Source organism: Ambystoma mexicanum, chromosome 4q, assembly GCF_040938575.1.
Source record: "Ambystoma mexicanum isolate Mex_15411 chromosome 4q, UKY_AmexF1_1, whole genome shotgun sequence".
In the NCBI taxonomy this organism is placed as follows: Eukaryota; Metazoa; Chordata; class Amphibia; order Caudata; family Ambystomatidae; genus Ambystoma; species Ambystoma mexicanum.
Window position 1 is genome coordinate 267,875,977 of NC_090928.1, and position 23,442 is coordinate 267,899,418.

The 23,442-nt window shown below is 43.8% G+C and overlaps 1 protein-coding gene across 2 annotated transcripts in view; it reads left to right on the top strand.

The window, feature by feature from the left end:
• The window catches only part of LOC138467662 (centromere protein J-like), a 714,848-nt gene that overhangs the window by 262,484 nt on the left and 428,922 nt on the right, over positions 1-23,442 (top strand). For both annotated transcript variants that reach the window (XM_069607842.1, XM_069607843.1), the window contains exons 5-6: positions 4,050-4,145; positions 16,899-17,034. In XM_069607842.1, the coding sequence (XP_069463943.1) occupies positions 4,050-4,145; positions 16,899-17,034 (232 nt within the window). The remainder of the gene's footprint in view (positions 1-4,049; positions 4,146-16,898; positions 17,035-23,442) is intronic.

Here is a 23,442-nt window from a genome sequence, read left to right on the forward strand (position 1 = left end):
GGGTTGGGGGATAGGATCCTGGTTGTGGGGACTATTGCGGTCCTGGAGATTGAAGCTAATTTCGATACTAATGGTGGTACTTGGTATATTCATAACATGTTGCTGTTGCATACAATGCCTACCAATAGTTTGCACTGAGACAACTGAGGGATGTACTAAGGGATGTATGCACATGGTGTCGAGAGGAAAACAAACGCATGGCCGAAATAACAGAGACACTGATGAAACAAAAACAGTAAAACAATTCATGGCTATAGACATTAATGATGAAGATGATGCTCATGATAGCATGAAAGGTTCAGACATAGATACCCCAGACTTATCCTCATCAGAGGAGGATACAATGAATGAATAAGACGTTTGGCATACGGCCAAAAGGAGGGTTTGTCAATCTGGAAAAGTGAATACCCTTCATTTGAATGATAGACGTATCTTGATGGCCGAAGGCCAACCGTCTTATGCACAGAATTATAGAAATACAGACTGCTATGCTTGACGAACAAGCGGCCATTTTAAACATAGCAAGAATCGCCATTTTGCTTGTTAACCATTGCTCATTGCTTTCCGTCTAAAACTGCTTTGCAGCTTGCAATTCTTGCGAATTCTGCTTACTCTGCTCAACTGTTAACATTGTTGTCTGAATATGAAAGGGCAAGGTCGCGGGACTGAGGAGTTCATTGAAACTCCTCATGAGTAGCCCAGAAAGGAATGCCCACGCTCCCTCTCTGAAGCCTTGAGGGAGAGCTGCAGGGCATTTAATCATTTCACAGCTGCCAGTCAGTCTCGTACTGCGGTAGAATATGTTAGAATAAAGCAGCTAAAGGCTTGAATTATGCTCTTCTTACGGCCCCCCCTCACAAAACCCTTTAGAGCGTGTCAGCTCCCAGGACACGAATAGCACCTCATAGATAGCAAAGCTTGGAATGTGGCTCTTCCCCCATGTGCAGTTTGCTTCCAAGAACAGAAGCACCGTGTTCTGTTCAACAACTAGAAGATGACTCTGCACTTTCTAAATTACACATTGTTACTAGAATAGACATCGAAAGTGTCATAATTGTCATACTCGTCGGAAATGTCCATCATCATCCCGAGTTCAAAGAAACTTAATAAAAGGGGGGTGTTAAACATGACATAGCTGATTGTATGATATGCATTTTGTATATATGTAACTGATGTACGTATTTCGCTCTCTTGCGTCCCTCGAGGTCTAGAGAATACACGTCGCGAGGCGTGAGACCACAGTTGGCCAATTGGGACTATTTTTACTTGCAATAAACCCTAGCATTGGGAATTTGAACCTCGTGTCTGGCGCATCCTTTCGTGAATGGTTATTGCCTTGTTTCCATATCGCGAGGGACCCCTAGGGGCCCCTTTCATGTAGATCCCAAACAATGTGAATGGAGTCCCAACGCCAAATCCCAGTGTCATACGTCGGGTAACTAATCACACAAACACACGCTAGTATTTTTATTTATTTATTTTATTGGTTATATATATGCGACAGTGTTTCAAAGAGCCACAGGGCAAAAAGGAAAAGGAGCAGGGGAACAAAAAAACAATGGAAATGAATAAATAAGAAAGCAAACAATCAGCGGTCCTACTAGGCCTTGAGACATTCGGAGCATGCAAGTGCAGAGAAAAGAGAAGGGGGCGGGGTTGTAAGTGCTAAAGGGTCCCTCAAGGGGGGATGGGCCAGAGGCTCCTGTAGGGGAGGCAACAGGTAAATGGATGGGCAGAGACATCCCAAGCCAAAGTGGGAGGTCTACGCCCATCAGGTAAGTGCAGGGCTGAGACAAACCACCCAATTGGTAGGTGTGGGCCGAGAGGGCAGTGCCAGGGGGGCAGATGCTGGTGGTGATTGGGCTGATGGCCAGGACCCTATAAGACACTGGATAGTACAATGGGGGTAACACTGCTGAAACGTACAAACTCAGCACTTACTGTTCTTTTTAGCTTCTTCTCCCTGTAGTGCGATGCGCTGCGCTACTGGTAAAGTGTCTTCCATGAAGGTGTTCTGGTGGATCACTTGACCAGCCTCATGCCTACAAAATGCTGGAAATTGTAGTCTTATCCCACCCCGGGTGTCAACTGCCAGGGGAGGGCTCGACATTCAGGATTCCTCACTGTGTTGTCATCAGGTTCAAATGTTCTGTTGTATCAATTCATGTGATGCCATCAGGGTGGAAGGTCACATAATGTCAACACCCATGTAATGTCATCAGGTGGGTGATGCCACTTCCGCTACTCCTCGCCTTTTGGTGAATTGGCTTACCTGGGAAAGATAGACAGACCTCAGCACAGGCTATGGGTGAAGAGAAGTAACCGCTGCACTTTAAGGGGTGGTTGGGATGGGCAGGCAGGGTTCAACTGGGGCATAGCATTGGTCTGGGAACCATTGAAAAAGTATCCCACAGTCGCAAGTGGCAATTCATTCCTTTTTTACAGACTGAGTAGTACCCAAAGGTTTTTGGGGGTCAAATGTGTTGCAAATTATGCATTTTTAAGAACCTTTGTTCAACAACAGTGGCCAAAACTGCTTGCTGTTTTACATCCAGCCCACTTTTGCCGACCTACCCTTTTGCCAAATGTGTTTTTGACCTTTCTTTTGCACTTATGTTGTGCAAAATTCATATGATTTTTGGGATTAATGTATATATAACGGTGGGGAGTAGAAGCAGCTAAGGACAGGATGCAGTTATCCCCTCGTCCCGCATTTTGCCACAAACAAGTCCAAAAATCCCTTTTCTTAAAGTCAGCGAAAGTGTGGGTCGACCAAAAGAAATGCGGCCATGTTTTATAGAACCGCAACTAGGCCCACTGTGGCTTAACTTTTTGAGCTCTGCTTCAAGCATTGCCCTATTGGCTAGTCCAAGCCTGAAGGCAGGATATTGAAATGGGCAAGGTTTCCTGTCGGAATGAATTCCTTGAAACATGTTAAAAGCTTCGCCAAGCAAAAGAGTGGAAGATGCAGGTTGTAGCTCGTAGAAGGATGTCAACATGTAGATCCAATGCCCAGCTGGGATATGTGTGTAGGAGAGAAATCTCTAAGTTCACTGGGCATATGACTGGGGCATGCAAGCATTACCCGTGTGTGCCACCTGTCTGGCATGCATTGCACCAGGCACAAGGCCTTTAATAACAGGCGAGAGACTCATTCCCCACATGCTGCTCTTGCTACTCTTAATTCGGATAGTTTCTTCTTGTAGACACATAAGCATATGCCATTTTTGCTTAATACAATTACATTTTTAATAACATGTTCTTAGGATTTCTTCTGATTTAAATGCTGATGTACCTTGTGATCGGCGATAACACAATCGCCATAATAGATTGCTTAACACTCTAGAGAGGGATGTGCACTGACACGTCTGTTTTTCTTTGTGCATCTTCCTTCACAACGGACGCAAAGACATTGGTAGACTTCAATAGGATGAAAGGCCGTACATTCAAGTTGCAGCGGTGCAGTACAGTTTTACACTGGCCATTTTTTGTCCCAGTGCAGGTTCTTCACGGCAGTACATTTGTGCACTCTGCTATTTGCACCCTGGTGCAAACAATAGTACAAAATGACACTGCACAGGTGGGATGTTTATGCAATGCAAGGTACATGTTGTATAGTGCTTGGGATGGATGTAGGTGCTTGATGATGTGAGTGAAAATGTTTGGTGTGAGTGAGAGAATGCTTGTAGCAAAGCTTCCAGAGTCAGGCAGGCAGTTGGAGAGCCCCTGCCTGGGTGATGGGAGCCAGTGGTTCTCACAGAGTCATCTTACTGTAACTAAATGTGGCTGCAATAAAGTAACTTGCTCGAACCTACCTGATACGTCTGAGGATCCTGCTTTACTTCAGTGAAATGTGCTTTAGGCGAACAGTTCATTTGAGGAAGTTTTCCACACACATTCATGCGTTTCTATGTACATTTACTCATCTGACTAATGTTGTCAATGACATCTAATTCTTAAATTGGTTGTTGACCCTGTTTGATGGAGGCCATGCAAGCTTTGTATAGAATATATATAGAGATTTTTTTTTTTGTTGCCACAATCCATAGTGAAAAGCACAGCCATGCCGCCAGCAGCTGAAATGAAACCTAAGCCAAGAATATCCAGACAGGAAGCTCAGCAAGAAGAAATACCAGCAAGCAATGGTAAATGTTACTCTTAAAGGCATGCAAGTGATATTGTATTTATGTACACAGGCATAACTATAAAAGAAGATGCCCCATTTGCTTTTGTATTTCCTTTCATCTACCAGGACAACACTTTGATCCTATAACTCATTTTATTTATTTTTGTATATTTTTTTAAGATTTGTGTAACGCCCACACCCACAGATATCACAGCGTTTATACATGGTAGTAACAGAGTAACCATCTTTACAGATCATTAAGTTAGTAAAACGTAGTACAGGCAAAGTAGGAGATGGTTCATGCTTAAAGTGTTAGTTATACTTACTGAATAACCAGGTTTTCAACAGTCACTTGAATGTGGGTAGGAGGGCTTATTACTTAAGTGTGGAGGTAAGGAGTTCCACAGGGCGGGGGCTGTGGTGCTGAAACAAACCCTTCCTGCTCTGGCTAGTTTAAAGTGTGGAAGAGCTAGTGTAAGCTGGTCAGAGGAGCAGAATGAGCGACAGTGCTGTTTCATTGTGATGCAATGGTTCAAGTGTATGGGGGCTTCATTGTAGATGCAACTGTGCTCTATAGTCAATGTTTTGAAGTAGATCTGTGCTTTTATTGGTAGCCAAAGGACTTTTTGTCGAGTTGCAGAAATGTGGTGCGATTTGTGGAGGCCCAGAGCCGCCCGGAGGGTTTTGTTTTGAAGCAACTGTAGCTTAGATAGATTGGGTGTGCTCTTGAATAGGACATTACAATAGTCTAGTTTGCTCTGGATAATGGCTCTGGAGAGCGCGAAGCAGTCGATGGTGCTCAGGAATTTTCTGCTTAATGAGATAAGTTTGGCGGTGTGGGAGGCTGAAGATGCCAGAGCATTGACATGCCTCGTCATGGTTAATTCCACATCAAGCTAGACACCCCCAGGGTTTTGGCATGTTTAAAGATAGGAATAGTAGAGCCGTCAATGGTGAAGAAGCATAAGAGGGGTCGAGGGCATTGAGGCGAGCAGGTGACCCTGCAATGAGTAACTCTGTCTTCTCATCATAGAGGCAAAAGTTATGGGTAGCCATCCCATACTGAATGATGCAGAAGATTTTGTTAATGGGTTTAGAGTCATTAGTGTATTTGTCGAAAGGGGATGAGAATTTGCGTGTTGTCCGCAAAAGGTGGTGTAGGTGATGCCTAAGTTGTCAAGTATTTGAAAGAGGGGTTTAGCGTAGTTGTAGAGGGTCAGGGAAAGGCAAGTCCCTTACGGGACACCAAGAGGGACAGAAATGGGGTTGGCTGAGTCATTGTCAATGGAGACTCTGAAGGTACAGTCACTTAGGAAGGATTTGATCCATCACATTGCCTCGGGGGAGAAGTGGAAGATCTCGGCAAGGGTTCGGCAGAGTAGGTTGTGGTCCACGAGATCAAATGCAGCAGAGAGGTCTAGGAAGAGTTGGATCACAACATTGCCAGCATCTCTAATTCTGTCAAGGTGCATTTTTAGATCAATATGGGCCGTTTCAGTACTGTGTTTCAGTCGGAAACCAGATTGTCTGACGCCAAGGAGAGAGTCTTTTTTCTAGGAATTGCTGGCATTGTGTTTCAGCAATGCGGTCTAGGATTTTGAGCAGGAAGGGTACTGTGGTAATGGGCCTGTAGTTGGTAGGTACTGTCAGGTCCAGAGAGGTTTTTTTCTGGTAAGGGGGTGACCTAGGCTGTTTACTAGTAGTGGGTATTTCACATGAATTGAATGAGGAGTTAACTAAATCCGTGAAGATGGGGTAAGGCTGGCGGCGCAGAGCTTTATGATGCTGGCAGGGCAGGTATCTCCTGTGCAGTTGTATGATTTGAGGGCCTGGATGGTATTCAGAACAGACGCTTTGGGTATAGGGTGAAAGGAGAAGCTAGGCACTGGCTCCTGAGGGTGTGCGAGGGGCTAGAATTGGGTGGTATTATGATGGACTGGTGCATAGGTTTGGCATTTTGTTACAAAGTAGATTGATTTTGGTAGTTAGAGCAGTTTATTTAGTGGCGCACCACGCTTTGTCCGGCTTAACTAAGGAGGTTTATGCACAAGGGCTTCCTAATTCGCTCAACATGGCGAAGAGTTCCTTGGTGTTGGAGCTTGCTGTGCTAATTCTGTTGTCATAGGAGACAGCTTTAGTGCATTGCAAAGGCAGTGCCGGTGTGAATTTCCCACAGTAATGCAATGTTTTCTGCATGGGTGATTCATCGTTGTCTGTGTTCATTCAGATTCCCTTGTCAGCTGTGGTTTTCAGGGATTGTGTCCAGTTTTTTATGCCTGCATAAACCAGCATAACAGTGTCCATTGTTCCAGTTCTGGGTGTGATTTCTGACCTCCACCATGCACATTTACACGTGGCAGCAGGACCCGTAGAGTCATTCCATCTGTGGCGATGGGCATGGAAATCAGGGCTGATCCTGAATCTCCATAGCCTTTGCTGTGTGAAGGCACTGATTCACTGATCTGTCTCCAGTAAAGCAGTCGCACTATCTGTTGGGCTGTTCCCTGAGGCAATTACAATGACTCTAAGAAGCATAGAGCTAACATTGTTGCTACATTACTTCCATATTGTTTATTGACATTTTATTTCAGAACCTTGTGGTCTCTCAACATACCGCCCTAGTTGGCGACCTCATTTTTATGTGCGAGAAACATTTGAGGTTGTGCACTGGTCTCCTCGATTTTGAGATAAAGTGAAATTTGTGGGCAAGGGCAACTTTCAGGATTTTGTTCCGGCACATAATCTCCCAAAGACTGTGGATTGAGGGATAACCAGTTCTCACTCAAGGAAATTGATGCTTTCAGGGCTGAGCTGAGACTTGCTTTGCCCTCCACCCATACCCATGCGACTATCCTGCTTATGCATTGCTCAGTGGGTTGATTTGAAGCTATATTTCACAAAGTCAGTAGTGCATTCATGAATGTTATCCTATATACATATATATATGTATATATATATGTGTATATATATATATATATATATATATATATATATATATATATATATATTCAATGAAAAAATGTTGTTAAAGGGACGTTATGGTTACAAGTAAAACCGAAAAATCTCAGAAATTCGGCAGTTGTGGTATGCTAAGCAACCATAACTTGCGCCACCACCGTGCACTGCTAAGACTAACACCCAGGACATCAAAGATGGCATCACAAATGTCATTGATGACATCACTGATGACATCACATATCTGGGCCACTTGTTTTTGTTCACTGACATATCCAGGCCAGTTGGTTTTGTTCACTGACAGTCAAAATATTCAAATTCAAAAGGTGCTATATAGAGACGTTAAACTTGTTGTATGTTCTTAAAGTACTTTCCTTAGGACTTGGTCTCAGCTCATGGTGCACATACATGGGGCAATAAGCAGGCCTCAAACACACAATGGGGGTCATTACAACCCTGGTGGTAGGGGGTTAACGGGGCCGGTAGAGCTGCCACCCCGTTAACCCCCTACCGCCTCATTACGAGGTCCGCTCGTGGGACCCGCTAAGGACGCCTGGTTAAACCAAGCGTCCTTAGCGGGTCCCGCGAGCAGTCCAGCATGCAAACAACGGGCCCGTCATTCACAGGCCCGTTGTTAGCATGCTCCCCATTCCCATTGAACCCTATGGGGGCTCGAATGGGAATGGGGATGCACAGGGTCTGGGTTTCCGGAATGGGGAAATACCGGGCCCTCCAAGGTCGGAATGGCCCGGTATTTCCCCATTCAGGGGGGACCCCCAATGTATTTGTATACATTAAGATAAACTTTAATGTTATTAACATTTTCTGGTGATGCTGTTTCTATCTTCCTTACTTTAGGTTCCCTGTATGTGCCTCTGATTTGTATGCATTGTGGGTCTTCATGTGTAATGTTTGTACTAGGACAAGTGTGTAAGTCTTGAATGGTTAGCTAGTTATTACATGTTTAACATTACTCAAAACTCTGATAAGGTAGCATTCATTATTTTACTATCCAGAAATAAGCAGACATTGTCTATGTTTATGTATGATTAGGTTTGTGTGTTAACAACAATAGTACAATATATGTTTGTTTAGATGAGTACATAAGTTAATATATTAAGTAGTTCATGATAGGTTTCCCTGTTAGGGAGAATTCTCCAGAATGGCGTATTTCCTTTACCTAATAGGTCCCTCAGCAGCTTTGCTGTATTTCTAGGATTTATTTTTTCACCTGGTAAGAGTGTGAGCCTTTTTTTTCTTCCCACTCTTACATGTATTTTGCTGTGTGTGTTTAATATTTTTGTGTTTATAGACTGTGGAGCCTCACCTACTCCACAGGCATCATCTTTTTACTGTGTGTTACACAGCACCTTCAGTGCAGTGACACAGGGTTGTCTTTTAGACTTCCCAACTCAGACTACATTTTCTGTCACTGACTACTGTCTCCCAGAACATATAAAGTTACCATTAACTTTATTAGCCTCTGTAAAACCACAGACCCAGTACAAACCATTTTACATGGAGTATTGGACAGGGTTTATACTTATCCCTTTTTGTCTGTTTCTCTTGGAGCATTGTTTCGCTCCCTTTTCATCAAGACTTGGATGGTGGCAGTGGTAACTACCCTATTTTTCCTACCGCGGTTATCTTAAATAACCTTGGCATTATTTTAGGCTATCTTGGTAGCCTCGAACCTAAACCCGCTAGACCATATATGTTTTATTAGGGTTCCGGCTGGGTTTATTCGCCATTTCTTTTGGAAAATGTCTTTCTCGTGTTTTACTCTGCGTGCCAAACCAGGTTTGATTCCTTTGTTCACTGTCTATTCGTGGGCTTCTACGCAGAAGCCCTCCTTAGGCACCTGTATGTCTGGGGGGACATGATGTGAGGGAGGGGTTTGGGACTCCCTGCACAGGGTCTCTTTGGAGACCCATGTCGCACCCATGTCCCACTCTGAAATGATTGGCTGTGGTGACTGTCCCGGCGGGGCAGCCACCCTGCTGTGTGATTGACAGCCAGTCTGTGTGAATGGGGGAAAACTGCATAAAAAACAGGTCTCTGGGTCTGGAAAGGCATAGTCGCCACTGGAACGAAAGAACAGACGTGGAGCTGACGGAAGAGGACCCCTACCACGACTGAACCGCCCGGTGAAGCCCTGCTGCAGGTCCAAATCCTCAAGCTCCAATGACAGAGAAGATCCTCCAGGAATCTGCTTCCCCTGAGCTGGTGGGACCAACCATTTCGCCCAAACTGTAAGCCAGGACTCCCTCCTCTGTTTGAAAATGCTGTACAGAGCTTCGCTGGGCCGGATAGCCAGGAAGGTCAGACCCTGCTTGGGTTTTAAGCAGCGCACCTTCTATGCGTTGCTTTGCTCTGCTGCTGGTTTCTTCCCTGGGTAGTGCAGGACCCTCCAGTCTTCCTACTTCATGTCAGTCCAACAGTCGCTTCAGGGACCGTGAGCCTGCAGGGACTACCAGGAACGTCCGCCTCAGCTACAGCTTCTTCTCCATTGAAAGGTACTGTTCAAATCTGGTTGTTCGTTTCGTTCAGCTGCGGTGAAAGTGTGTGAAATCTTTCTCCAATCCGAGGGCTTGTCCTTCTCTACTCTTTAACCTAACGTTCCTGCCGACCAACTTCGTCCGGAACTCTTGGCTAAGACTTAACCGCAAACTACCCTGAACTGTGTGATCTTGAGCAAAAGACTTTTGTCCTATTGACTTTGGCCCTAAGCCTGTTTGATTTGATTCCATCACTTTAGTTCCTCTTTCTAGATTTCCCTGCTTACTTACCTGTTGGTGCTGTTCAATATCTGCCTAACTTTGTCTTTCCCTCCCTTTTAAATTTCTGGAGTGCCATTTTGCTCCCACTGCATTTTGTGATTTTAACTTGTATGGAACCTATTGGGAGTGGTGTGGTGTATTAAGAGTGTGATTTTTAAACTGCTTTACTTTAGTGAAATGTTATACAACTGATGTGTAAATAAATGTACATTCTTTTACTCAGAAACCTTGAGTCAGTGTTTGTTTGAATCATAGTAATTGCTGTCCTTTGTGTAACTATTGATACTGCTCACTTGCTCTTGAGATAAGTCTGGCTACTCAGCCATCGCTACCACTTTCACTGTGTAGTACGGGCTTGTACCAAAGGTGAATTTGTACTGTCACTTGTAGTCTTAATTGTGTGTGGTGTTCCCAAAGGGTACTGCATATAATTATGTCTAACACTCCTGATCACACCACAGACAATGCTCTCTTTTGGTCTTTAAGCCTATTTGGTTCAAAAGGGCCAGTGGCCCATGCTGTTTATGCCAATTTTATGCAATATGGATAGTGGACACGGCTGAAGGGGATGGCCGGTTGGATCTTGTAAGTTACTAGGCAGGGCGGTATGGGCCACAGCTTAGTGAGGTGGTTATAAGCCTCAGCAGGTGTACTTGCTGTCTGGCTATGGGCAGAGGACTATGGCCCTTGGCCATAGGCCATGGGCTGTGGTCTTTCTAACGTATTGGTGCAATGTGGACAGTGGATATAGAAGAAGCACGTGGCTACTAGTCAAGTGACGATGACCATGGTTGGCGGAATCTGGTTGCTTACTAGGCAAGGGGATAGACAAGTTATACAGAGTTAAAATGATGCAATTTATCGCAACAAAACCCATGAAATTCAGCGGGTATGAGCAGTGACGGTCATCTTAACAGAGTCCCCGCCCGTTTCTCAGCCCATGACCATATACATGACATCACAGCAGAGATGAACAATTAGATAAAATATGACATCATGGTGGACATCTTCAGGGGGACTCAGAGTTAAGATGGCCATCACTTCCCACACCCGCTGAATGTCATGGGTCACAGACACAGGTTTTCTTTTTGCTTTTTCTGGGGGCTTTGGGTGCCGAGTGTGGGAGCAGGAGGAAGAGATAAAAAAAGGAGAACTCTGGGGGCTTGTCTCTGTGCTGAGAGCTGCAGAGATGGTAGCTGCCAGAGAGTGGAGGGGTAAGAGAGAAGCTTTCTGTGGATCGGAGAGCTGCAGTGACTATCTGGAATTGTGAGAGAGAAGCTTCCAAAGTGAGCACAGCAACGTCCATGCAAGCTCACTTCCATTTGTGGATGCGGTGAGCATGACTTGTCGGTAAAGGTAATAATGTGCAAAGTGACTTATTAGTGGAAAGATAGAAGTGAAATAAATTAACAGGTGATACACAGGTGGATAGCTATTTGGTCTGTTTTTCTCCCCAGTCAAAGAGGTCAATTTCACATGCAAACTGAAATCTTACACTCCTGCCAAAGTAGCTAAAAATGTTCAAGGTTCCAGATGTATTTCCAGCCAAACAGTAAAGTATAAGTGAAGTATGTTACAGGGGAAAGGACTCTATCGTGGGGAGGGCAGTGGCCATGAAGTATATTTGCATCACTCCAGTGAACAATTAGAGATTGTGACTTGCGCTTTCATTCTTGTATCATTGAAAATGTTATGCTGAGTTTATTACATTACACGTGTTGTGTTGTTTTTTTATGAAAGCTGTGTGTTGATCTGAGAATCTCAATTGCTTATAAAAATACGTGAAAGAATTGGAGCTGTGCTGGTCTGTTTCATGTGTGGTCTCTTTATTCGCAGGTAATGTGTTGACAGATGCTAAGCTAAGGGGGCATTTAATTTTACGCTTGTGGTAAAAAGTAAACTACACCAAAACACTGTGATCTGAGTCAAATCATTGCAAGCTGATTCCCCATGTTATAAACGGTGTCCAGTCAAAGGGTTGAATACATTGTTTCGAATTACAATAGTGTCGAGTCAAAAAGACCGAAAAAAAGGTTGAATGCCTTTTTTTAAATGTATTTTTATTTTTTGGCTTCCGTATAGGAAAAAAAAGTGGTTTTTACACCAAAAACTTGGGTTTGGGGGGGACACCCCAAAAAAACCCACATTCAACCTTTTTTTCCCGGTCCTTTTGACTCGAAACTATTGCATTCGAATCAATTGCAGTCGACCCTTTCACCTACAACCTTATAAACAAATAATTTTTCTGGTGACCTCGTAAGTCTCATCGTAGAGTCAGATGTTCCTTAAGCGAATACCATTTGTTTAGGTAGGATTGCAATCTTATGAGCTCTGTATCCAGGAAGATTACTTAATTTATATATACGGTGAGAGGCTCACCCTCAAAACGTTTGTTGGCATAAGTGATTATATGTTCTAGCGCAGTTACTCACTTGCACCCAAAATAACTGCACCCTATTTACAAAGTGTCTTTCAAGGTGTGCACATTCAGATTCCCCTTTTCATACCCATTGCACATGTGCAACCTTTAAAGTGCATCATGAATTCAGAAACAGGATGCACCTTAAAACATGTAGAAACCAAGCACATTTCTGTGTGTCTCTACAGAACAGGCGTAGGGGAGGTGCAATGCATGGCAGGATCGTTTTTTACCCTTTCATGCATTTATATTAAGTATGGAACAGCCAGAGCTTGATCTGCTGCTGTCTCGCCAAGATTACAATCCCTGAAGCAGGATTAGACATGCTTTGAAAAAAAATATATTTCACAATGGCAAGCCCTTTAGGCAAGCCATGATGAAAAGCACCATGAGCAGTTACGGGGTGCAGTGAGCACTATACATGCTCTCAACACTGATGTATACGAGCGGGCTAGCAGGAGCATCATTTGTGCTGCAGCGCCACCCCTTGAAAAGTGGCAGGACACCTTTGCGAATAAAGTGACCTGGACATTTCTCAAAGTAATGCAAATAAAAATGCATCCTCTGCACATTTCATTTTGCAATACATTTTGAATTTGGTACTGTGTGTTTCTTTTTTAAAGATTACAGTTTTGGTCAGCTGCAAACAAGGAGTTAAAATTAGTTCCTACATTAAAGAAACCGCCATGTGCAAGGTGTTAGTCATTTAGACACTTTGCTTTCTTTGAGCATCTTTGGCAGGAAAGGTTCTGACCTTCATATCTAATCCATTAACTTCAGACTTTGGGCCTGATCACGACTTCGGTGGTAACCCTAAAATCCAGCAGTAGCGCTAATACCGCCGGATTTGAGGGTCCGCCAAATCAGGGCTTTGGCGGATTTCGCCCCAGCTCTGAGCTGGGGGGAAATCCGCCGAAAATTTGCGCTATTACCGCTGGCGGGAAATCCGCCGGCGGTAGGAGCGCGAAGATTCCCCATTGAGCCCAATGGGGAATGGGGCATTCCCGAATGGGCTCAGTGGGGAATGGGGACTTACATTACCGCCAAACTTGTGATCCAGCGCTATTAGCACCGGGGAGTTCGGCGGTAGGGCTAATACCGCCCGCGCTAATAGCGTTACCGTTACCGCCCAAGTCGTGATGAGGCCCCTGCTTTCAACATGTACTAGCAGGAAAAGGTCTCTTGTTGCAGCAACGTGTTATGAGCATACATTGCCATGAGCCTAACCCGAATCTGCCGCCCGAATTTCTAATTAGTTTGGCTGGACCCGAATCACCCGAATTGAATGAAATATGGTCTCCTTCAGGGTTTGTCCGAATTTATATGGCCAGGCTTACTTTTCCCTTCAGTAAGGTTATAGATTCTCTAGTGTGCAAACTCTCCAAATGCCAAACTCATATCCTGATCTCTTTGGATAACGTACAAGTATTCTTCTGAGCTATCGCTTTGATTTTCTAAAAGAGTTGGCAATTGACGCCATATCATTAGACTCACACCTATCCCATCGTGGCTTTCAGGCCACACTGCTGGTAGCTATGCGTTTGGTTTTCATTATGATCACTATTGGTATTTAATGAGTCCGGACCTAGCTTCCAGAAACCACAGAGTGCTTTACAGAGGTATACAACAGTACAGATGCATAACGGAGCGCTTTACAGAGGTAACAACAGAACAGATATTCAGCCGGGGGTGAGGGGTGTAGGATCCAGAGGTGCTGAGAGCAGGGGTACAGCTGTACAAGGTAGCCTGGAGCCAGTGGTCGAAGTGAGCGGGAGCGGTCGGGAGCAGAGCTCCTCTACTTTTTTAAATTACCTTTTACAGCTCCTATACTTTTATTTTAAAAATAAACCGTTCCGGAATGGTTTCGTTTTAAAATAAAAGTGTAGGAAGCGGTTGAAACTTGCCCTTTCAGTGCACTGCACTGAACGTTCCCTTGAACAGCAGGTGCAAGTGTTTGGGGTGGGCATTGTGTGTGTGAGGGGGTGTGGTGATGGGGTTTGTCGGGATCGGGGTGCAGGCCAGCAGGGAACATAGTGCCACTCCTTCTTTTCATACACTTCGACCACTGCCTAGAGTAGAGGGGTGGATAGTGCCTAGCGAGTCAGGAGGCGCGGAGGCGACATCATTATCTGCTTAGGCCTATTTGTGTTAGGATGCAAAGTGCTTTGTCCTGTGGTCAACTCTGCATAATGTGATGTGGCTCAGACCAGTTTAACATTATAACAAATCATAGTAAAATTGTTTGACTTCAGTTTTTGTTTTTGTCCATGAAGTGGGTTGGTATTTGGTTAGAGCTAGGGCGCAGGTCAACGATGACCTATTAATAGTAGTTTGTAATTGCAGAAACCGTGGCCACCTGTTACCTCTGTATAGACCGGCTGTATTTACTCTAACATGAGCCCCTTGATAGAACTGCCCTTGTATGAGAGTGGGCTGCATTAACATAGTGCTGTCGGCCTTTTCTGAGTGCACACAAAGCTGCAACTTAGAGCCAGTAAGAGCTGAGAACAGAAAAGGAGTCCACAGCTTCCCAGCATTTACTGGGGGCCAAAACAATTACCCAACAATGTGGAAGGTGAACAATATGCAGGAAACAAGAGCGTGTGATCCTCATCGGTAACAGCTAAGAAGCCGCTTTGAGCATGTTATAGGAGCACAGGAGCCAATAAGGAGCAGTGCGCTGGCAAGTTCCTGGTCATTTAGGTTCTACTCTAGAGAGTTGGGGGCTCTGGACCCTTGTTTTTGTGAATGAACGATTGGAAGACTTTCCTAAACGCCAGCAGGTGTTCAGTCACTGGAATGGTCGGTAGCGGTGAGGTACAGAGGCGACAGGCAGTGACTCGCGCATTTGGAGGCAGCCCAGAGCAGATGCTCGTGTGTCTCAGCATTGCTAGTAGGATGGGTGTGACTTACCTTTCTGGTTCGATTTATGCTGAAATGAATCGGCCTATTAGCCACACAAGTGCTTTACCACACAATACTTCCCCAACGATGCAACATTATTTAAATTAAATACCATATGAACAGGACGCCAACGTAGACGAAGCTTGTTGGGGAAATCAATGGGATGCCAGTGTCTGACACCGGCAACAGTTCGTCTCGCCTCTCCTTACGCCATTTATAGCGCTTGGAAGGCTGTGCCGGGACCGACTTCCCACACCGATTTGCATTAGCGGAGTGAGCCACGTGGAAAGCCTTGCACAGCTGCCTCAAACCTATGGAGAGCAGCAATTGTTGCTAACTATTTGTCTAGCCAAGTTGGGCTAAAACAGATGTGTTTGTTTGTCTCTCAAAAAAGACTGCGCCACAATTAGCTTCAGGTACAGAAGACGACGCGCAGGGACACAGCCACGAGCTACCCGAACATTTCAGTGGGATTAAACCCGGGGATTTGCAGCTAATGACCTGAGCAATGAAAATATCCATGTGTGTAATGCATGTTTTTGACACAACTATTGCCCAGATTTGAAAAAGGCACCAGATGCCGAAACACGTGTAATCCATATGGGCTTTTCCACAAGAATGGCATTATATAATTAAACAAAAATAATTGTTTTTCTTGAAACTAATTGGGGGCAGTCATTTTTGAGAGACAAACAAACTGTTCAGAGTATAGGTTGGGTTTCGTTTCCTCCGATTATCTCATAAGCGCGACGCATAACCGAAAGGATTAAGAAATGAGTCGCTGCGCATAAGAAGTTGATATCAATGAAACCCATTGAATTGAACTGTAAAACAGATGTGGACTTGTGTTTTGATATCATATGTGAAGCTTATTTGCCCCAGTAAATGTTATAGAACTCTTAGTGATTTACCCATTACCTTTGTCCCTGATATTTAACGTGGGCTTCCTCAGGGTCCCACGCTCAATGGCTCTCAATATGGTGACGGCCATACCTCTACGCTGCGCCACAGAGAGCAAGATATATATGTATATATGCTGTACAAAGCAGCCTCTTTTATTTGATTGTTGAAAGTTTGGGATTGCATAGGTTTTTTATGTATATTGTATCTATATTGCGAAGTGTGAGCGTGTATTGTGCAAAATGGTCCCCGACAAGCTGGCCTTTCTGGGAAAAGAGGACTGTGCAATACAATTTGCCTTTTCTTAATCCTGCCCCTATTCACCAATATTGTCCCTAAACTGCGACACCACCTCACAGTGTGACGGTAGAGTGAATGTCATAGATAATACATTATGTCTCTTAGAGTAGCCTTTTTTAACCACCGTCCCAATGCTGGTGTCAAATGGTCTGTACCAGGGGCTGCCTTTTCATTTCACATCTATGGCCTCACATTCCATTCCATCTTCCTCCACCCCCTCCTTTGGCCTGCTCCCACCCTTAGCTTATACTTAAAAACCAGCCCCTCTCTCCAGTCGTAGAAGTGCTACAGAGACGAACATAAATGTATGCTCTTCCTGGTTGCATGTATATATAAAAATATATATTAAATATATATATTTATTATATGTTTTTACAATGGTTTATTAACTATTATAGCACCAATGTATTCACTATATGTAAAGGGTGATGTAAAGACACATTTTGAATAAAACTGGAGTACAAGATAATGCATTGAATTTGTTTATGAATATTTTAACCCATTTCTGGTTTAGGTGACAGATCTTGTGAGAAAGAGGCTGGACCAAAATCTTTATCGCCTGTTAAAGAAGAAAAGGAAGACCAGCATTTGAACCAAGCACCCCTTTCTCCTTTTGGTGTCAGACCAAGAACTGGAAACCATGAAGAGAGGTGAGATAGCCTACTTTTAAGGTTTTAAGCTTTTACGGTTAAGGTTACATCATTGGTGGTTTTAAAGTATAATTTTATTTTGTGTTGTTACCTTGTTAGACTTGTTTTCTTGGGCAAAGCTTCTTTAATCTTAACGTTGGTATTTCCAATGTCTGTAGGTTTTAACTTGTTTTAGGTTGTAACCTGAGATTAATTTTTTTACAAAAACTCTGTTATTTTTTAGTTTTTTTAAGAGGTAACTTAATATCTCAAGTTAGGCTTAAGCGATTGTCCAAATGTTCGATGCATAAACTTCTTCATAGTGACCTGTTTGTGTATGTGTTTGTACCAGACATCTCCAAAATTCAAAGTTCCCAGTTTTGAGAAATATGGTTCTAGGAAAGTGTAAAGATGGCTTTCTTTCAACTTCTTAGAGCTTTTGATCAAGTGCTTAGCTTCTTAAGACATTTGGCATGCTCATTCATATCCGGCAGGTTCAATAGCTTGCCAAATATGGTGAAGATCCATCAATGGGTACAAAGGTTACGGGAAAAATATATATTTTCGTTTCAACATATAACGTGCAATGTAACCTAAACAAGAGTGTCACAGCTGTGTCTCTGTCTGTCTGTCTGTCTATCTATAATAAACCAGCAAAATGATGGTGTGTTTATAAAGGCTTGGAAAGTAAAATAAGCCATGTCCGCCAAGTCACACATGCTGCAAAGCCGATGAGTAGCCGTCCCTGGAAGTTCACCTCGAGTTCAGAGCCACATGAGCAATACATTGTGGGTATGCAAATTAACTCAAATGCAAGTCTTTTCACTCCAGAAAATTGCCTTTGTGTTATAGGACAGTGCTATTCTTTACATACCAATACAGAAAGCTCTCAAGGATGCAGACAATTGCATCCATGTTTCACCCTCATTATACTCATCAGTGCAGTATAGTCTGACACTCTTGTAGGTGGAGCATTGTGCTATGTTTTTCTCTTGTGAAAGGGCGTGCATTAGAGATAATTTACATAGCCTGTGACTGCGCATCCATGTAGCTCAAGTAAGGGTTGTCCTCCTGGTGAACTGGGGCTGGCTTAACAAGCCCTCACATGTGTAATGGCATCAACCCTTTTGTTGTCAAGTCATTTGGGGCTAGAGGACCTCTTGGGTAACATTTTGGTTCATAATACTAGCTCATGCTCGATTCAAAGACCTAGGAGTGCATTAAAGCAAGGTTCACTATGCAGCATTATCAGAAGTAGTCAGTCATGAAGCCCCCATAATAAGACTAAGCGTTATTCTTTTTATAAACCTACAGAGGTTAACACCGTCAGCTGCCTGGAATTCACTTGCTTACAGAATGTCTGATACCAATTTGCTTGGAATGCCTTAAGGGTGAGTACAAGTGCTCATCAGCCTCAGCATGCATTACAAGTCAAAATGCTACCTTAGCACGGGAGTCGATGTTAGTAGATTGAGCAACACACACAGAGATTGTGTCAGGGTTGTGTTTCAGCTGAAGACAACACAATTAAGATAGTCGGCTCTGCCTTCCTTACTATCACATTAGATGTGCTGCACTTGGTGGTCTATGCAAGTGCTATGTGCTTTCTCACGAATGCCACACATATATGTAAGAGAATTCATAAAAGGTTACCTTTTCATGCAAGAAGGACCATATCCTCTACGAATAGCAATGGTTAGACTTCAAACAGTCTGATGTATGGAATATCAGACAAGGTACCATCGATGAGGGTATTAAAAAGAACAGGGCCAGGCAACAGTCCTGCGCGACTCCTTTGGAAATCGAAAATGGGCCTTTCATTTGTCCTCTCGTTCTGTATCTTACTAGGCCCTAGGTGCAGAAAAGGCAGTGTCATATTGTTAAGCGTAGTGCTGTACTTGCCCACCTGCAGTTGCAGCAGCAGATGGGACATCTACAGGTGTGCACCCATAGTCGCTTGATTGCCCTGCACACGTTGTTTCTTGCATCAATCCTGGACTACAAAGGGATCCAAATCTTGTAGTGTAACCACTGGTGCAAGGCTTTCACACATGTCTAAGTGTTTCCAAAGTAGACATGGGACATTCTGAGCTTAAGTTATTTAGTCTTTTCTCATACATTACACACCATGCAGCATGAAGTGGGTTCACTCGTTTCTGGGATTGAAAGGCCAGAGGCTGAGCGCTAAGCCACTAACCTCTTTCTATATTTTTAGGGGGAGGACTGGGGGCAGAGGCGTTGCTAGGGGGGGATTAGAAGGCTATAGCCCCGTGTCTTTTGGTTGTAGCCCCGGATAGAAGCTCCGGGACTACAAGCAAAAGGCTACCTAGCCCCGAGTCCTGACAATCCCGACATTAGTGTAGCGCCAGATCTTTTCCAGACCTAGCAACACCCCTGACTGGGGGAAAGTGCCCAAGTCATGCATGACTTATACAATGCATGTGATAAGTTACGGGCAGTGCACGTGAGAACAGGAGAACTGTTTGGAGCAGATGGGGCAGGTACTAGCATCAGCCCTATGGCTATGGCCACCTGGGTAGAGAACTTTCCCGTGGAACCCCTGTGGCGTGCCGGGCTTGGATGGTGTACGCTTCTGGCAGGTCTCTGCCTCTCTCTGCTCTGTGAGTTTGGCCGGCTCTGATGCTCTGAGGCACATCACCACTGATGCTTTCCTGCATCTTTCGTTCTCAGTGCTTTGGTGGACCAACATCAACTCTATGCTCAGTTTCATCTCGTCAGAACACGTGTGACTCACGCCCTTTTATACTGTAGAGGAAACCACGTGTATCCACCCCGACTTGCTGAACCTGGTTTCCCAATGACTCTGGAAAAATGCCTAAAACGTGCATCAGCCGTGGAACTTTCCATTATCTGGACAATGGAGCTCCTACAAAGTTTATGATAACTTCCCTTATTCAGACCATGGTGCTGATCCCGGGCGAGAAGAAACTATTCATTTCTTACTCTAAAAAGCCCAAATACCATTCACGATTCCTGCAAGATATGGCACAGTGGGAAAATAATGTAATATTCAGGCAAGCTACTAAATGAAACACCAGTAATTAACAACCAACTGTGCAGTTCACACTTTCATCAAGATGGATGCAACCTGCAGATAGTAACTCACCCTTTGACAATCTGAGTGGGGTACAAACGTGCACTTTCCTTTAGCAACGTGTTCCTTGTATTGGATTGGATTAGATACATTTCCTTGCCCTAAAATAACCAGGGTGTTACACACAAACTTTCAGGAAGTTCCAGAGCTTTCACAAAACCACTGCATTGAAAGCAGTTAATAGATATGTAAACCGCGAAGTGCAGGATGTCACCTGTTGGTCTATTCAGCAATGATGGAGTAGATTTCCATCACTTCTCTGTGGTCATCACTGCAGTGGCAAATCCTACACCAGAATCGTGGAAATGCACTACAGCTGCAATCTGGAACGGAAAGGTGGATTGACAGGTCACTCCTGAGAGACATAGGTCCTGATTCACAGAAGCGTTTTATAATGGCCGAATCCCATTGAAAAATGCTCTGTGCATCAAGGGCTCAATATCGCAAAAGCCAGATAATGCAACTACAAAACAACAATGGTTCCAACAAAAGTGTTTTGATTATTTACCACATTTGTAATGCATTCAGAATCACACCTACTCTAGTTACTCTCTATCCTGGCCCAAGATACAAAGACATAGACACTATTTTGGAATGGACGATACAGTCCCTTTTCAGGCCCATCAAAATGTGTGCTGGAAAACCCTGAAATGGATTGAACAAAGTAGCTGTAACTGTGAATGTTCACATTAGTCTTCTTTCCATTACCTCATTTAAATGTATCATCAGATTTGTACCTAGTGAATCATCTTATTAAGGTAACATAAATATTTAAAAAATTGAGTATATTTTAATTTAGCTTTTTTCTTTGCTGGAAACAAATGAATAAGACAACTTTCCCTTGTTTACAATTGTATTTATTTGTTGCTCATAAATATGTCACATGCAATCTGATATCACTGAAACATGTTACTTTGCATGCTCTAGGCGTGGTGCGTATGCTTTACAAAATGATACGGGACATTAATTCCAAAACATTAATAACTATCTTATTTGGCCTGAGAATGAGATTCAGATGCCTTACTGATAGCTTATAACATAATCTTCCCAAGCATGCTCGGAAGGTATCACCTCCATTATTTGTATTCGAGGATTGGTCCCCATCGGAAACAAAGAATTGACTTTTGAGCTTAAACCCCACTAATTGTCCAGGGATTCATGTCAGCCTCAAGAAATAAAGGACTCTGCAGAGCCAGTGTCTAATATAGTCTCTCTCTAATTATCAACATTCCCTTTAAAGAAGAGATCATCCCTAAATGCCAAAAGGATTCAAGGACCATGCCTCTTTTAAAGAAGCCTGCACTAGACCAAACGATCTTCAGTAGTTATAGACTTATACATCTTTAAAATCTGGATAAAATGGCAAGAGTACAGCTCCACGAACACCTTCAATCCAATTGTATACTTGAAGATAAGCAATCCGGCTTCCATCTAGGGAGCAGCACCAAAGGAGGGCTGCGTGACATCAAAGATACCCTTCTGAAAATATCCGTATGTTGATGCTGTTGGACTTGTTCGCAGCATTTGATATGCTAGATTGCCAAGACTTATTAAAATGCATAAAGGAGGTTGCTTCAGTCTCGCATTCATTCTGTTGCTGGTATGAAGCCTTCCTAATGGACAGGCCTTGCAGGCTGAAGATTAGAGATCTTTGTTCATATCCGGTGACTTTGACCCGTGGTGTATCCCAAGGATTGTGCATCTCTCCTTTGTTATTTAAAATGTATGTTAACCCTTTGCACAACCATTTGATGGACATTAGCATGAATTTCCAAAACCATGCCAATAATACTCAAATAGTGTTTCACCTGAAAGGATACTCATAGGATAATGTTAGCTTCATCCGACATTTCTTTCAGAAAATCTCTAACTGGATGTCAGTTAATTGGTTAGCATTAAATCAGGCTAACACCGAGTTTTTTATGCTCAATCCCTCTGAAGTCCATGAGATTGAAAGAAATCTTACCTCCCAAGGAATTGCATTTGGCTAACTGTCCCATTAAGATCTCAGATAAAGTGAAATCGTTAGGCATGTTTCCTGATGCAAATTTATCAATGACTTGTCAAATCAGTAGTCATATTAGTTCAACCAAATACCAACTGATGGTCTGTAGGAAACGGAGGCCATTACTGGAAGGAAAACGCTGCACCATGTTGGCCATGTCCATTATTAGTTCTCAGATTGACTATTGTAATAGTATCGACATTGGCTCAACTAAACAAGAGATCCATCGACTCAAGGGTCTTCAAAACACAGTGGGCCTCATTACGACCTTGGCGGAGGTCCATGGCGCTATTGGCACCATGGACCATGGCGCTAAGTTGCCAACTCCGCCATGGGGGTTGGCGGACTTACCGCCCCATTCCGACCTTGGCGGGGCGGTAAGTCCCCAATCCCCATTTACCCTTCCCCATTCCCATTTTTGCCCCATAGGGCATAATGGGAGTGGGGAAGGCGTTAATTACGCCACCGTAAATTATGGTGGCGTAATTAACATCAAGGTCCCTTAGTGCCATGGATTTTTACACCTGCTAAAAGCAGGTGTTAGATCCGCCATGGCGCTAAGGGATCTCGTACTCAGGCGGTAAGGGTCGGCGATGTTTACGCTGGCGTAAACCCCTTACCGCCTGGGTCGTAATGAGGCCCAGTAACTTGCTTAATTGCTGTTGGGATGCATGTTCAGATTACTTCCCCTCCTAGACAATTTAGATTGCCCAAAATATATTAAAATATGGAGAATGTGTAAAGGGTGGTGTAGGGGTTAGGGAGGTGCTTTACGGGTGGAAGTAACTGGCGGGAGTCGAACGTTATGTAGGGGGAATTAACCATTTGCAATCCGATAGAGTTATGTAGAATACATTATATATGCACGGTAGCTATACCATGAAGTAGTGTTGCATTTAAGAGTAGGCTTGAATCCTCACAGGCCGTGTTGAAGACACAGAACAACGAGGCATCATCTCTCGCCTGATCATCACATTTCGATTCCCAGGCGCGGCAAGAAATATGAACGCACGCCCGCATATAAATGTATCTAGTTAGGTCTTTGAACAATTAGGCAGAAATGCACACAGCCAAACAGGTGAAGGGGCCAGTATGAAGGCCATACTCATGGGAGCCAGGGGAAGAGGTTTTGGGTTGCCAAAACATAAACTAAAGATGTAGGACACTAGCACCCTCCAGAATGGTGTCACTCTATTTGAACTACCAGATGTGCAGGAATATGAGTCTTAAATCCTTCAGGAACTGGATTGATTAGTGGAACACTAGGCACACCTCTTGGGAGGGGAGGACCAGGCTGACCTCGAAGTTA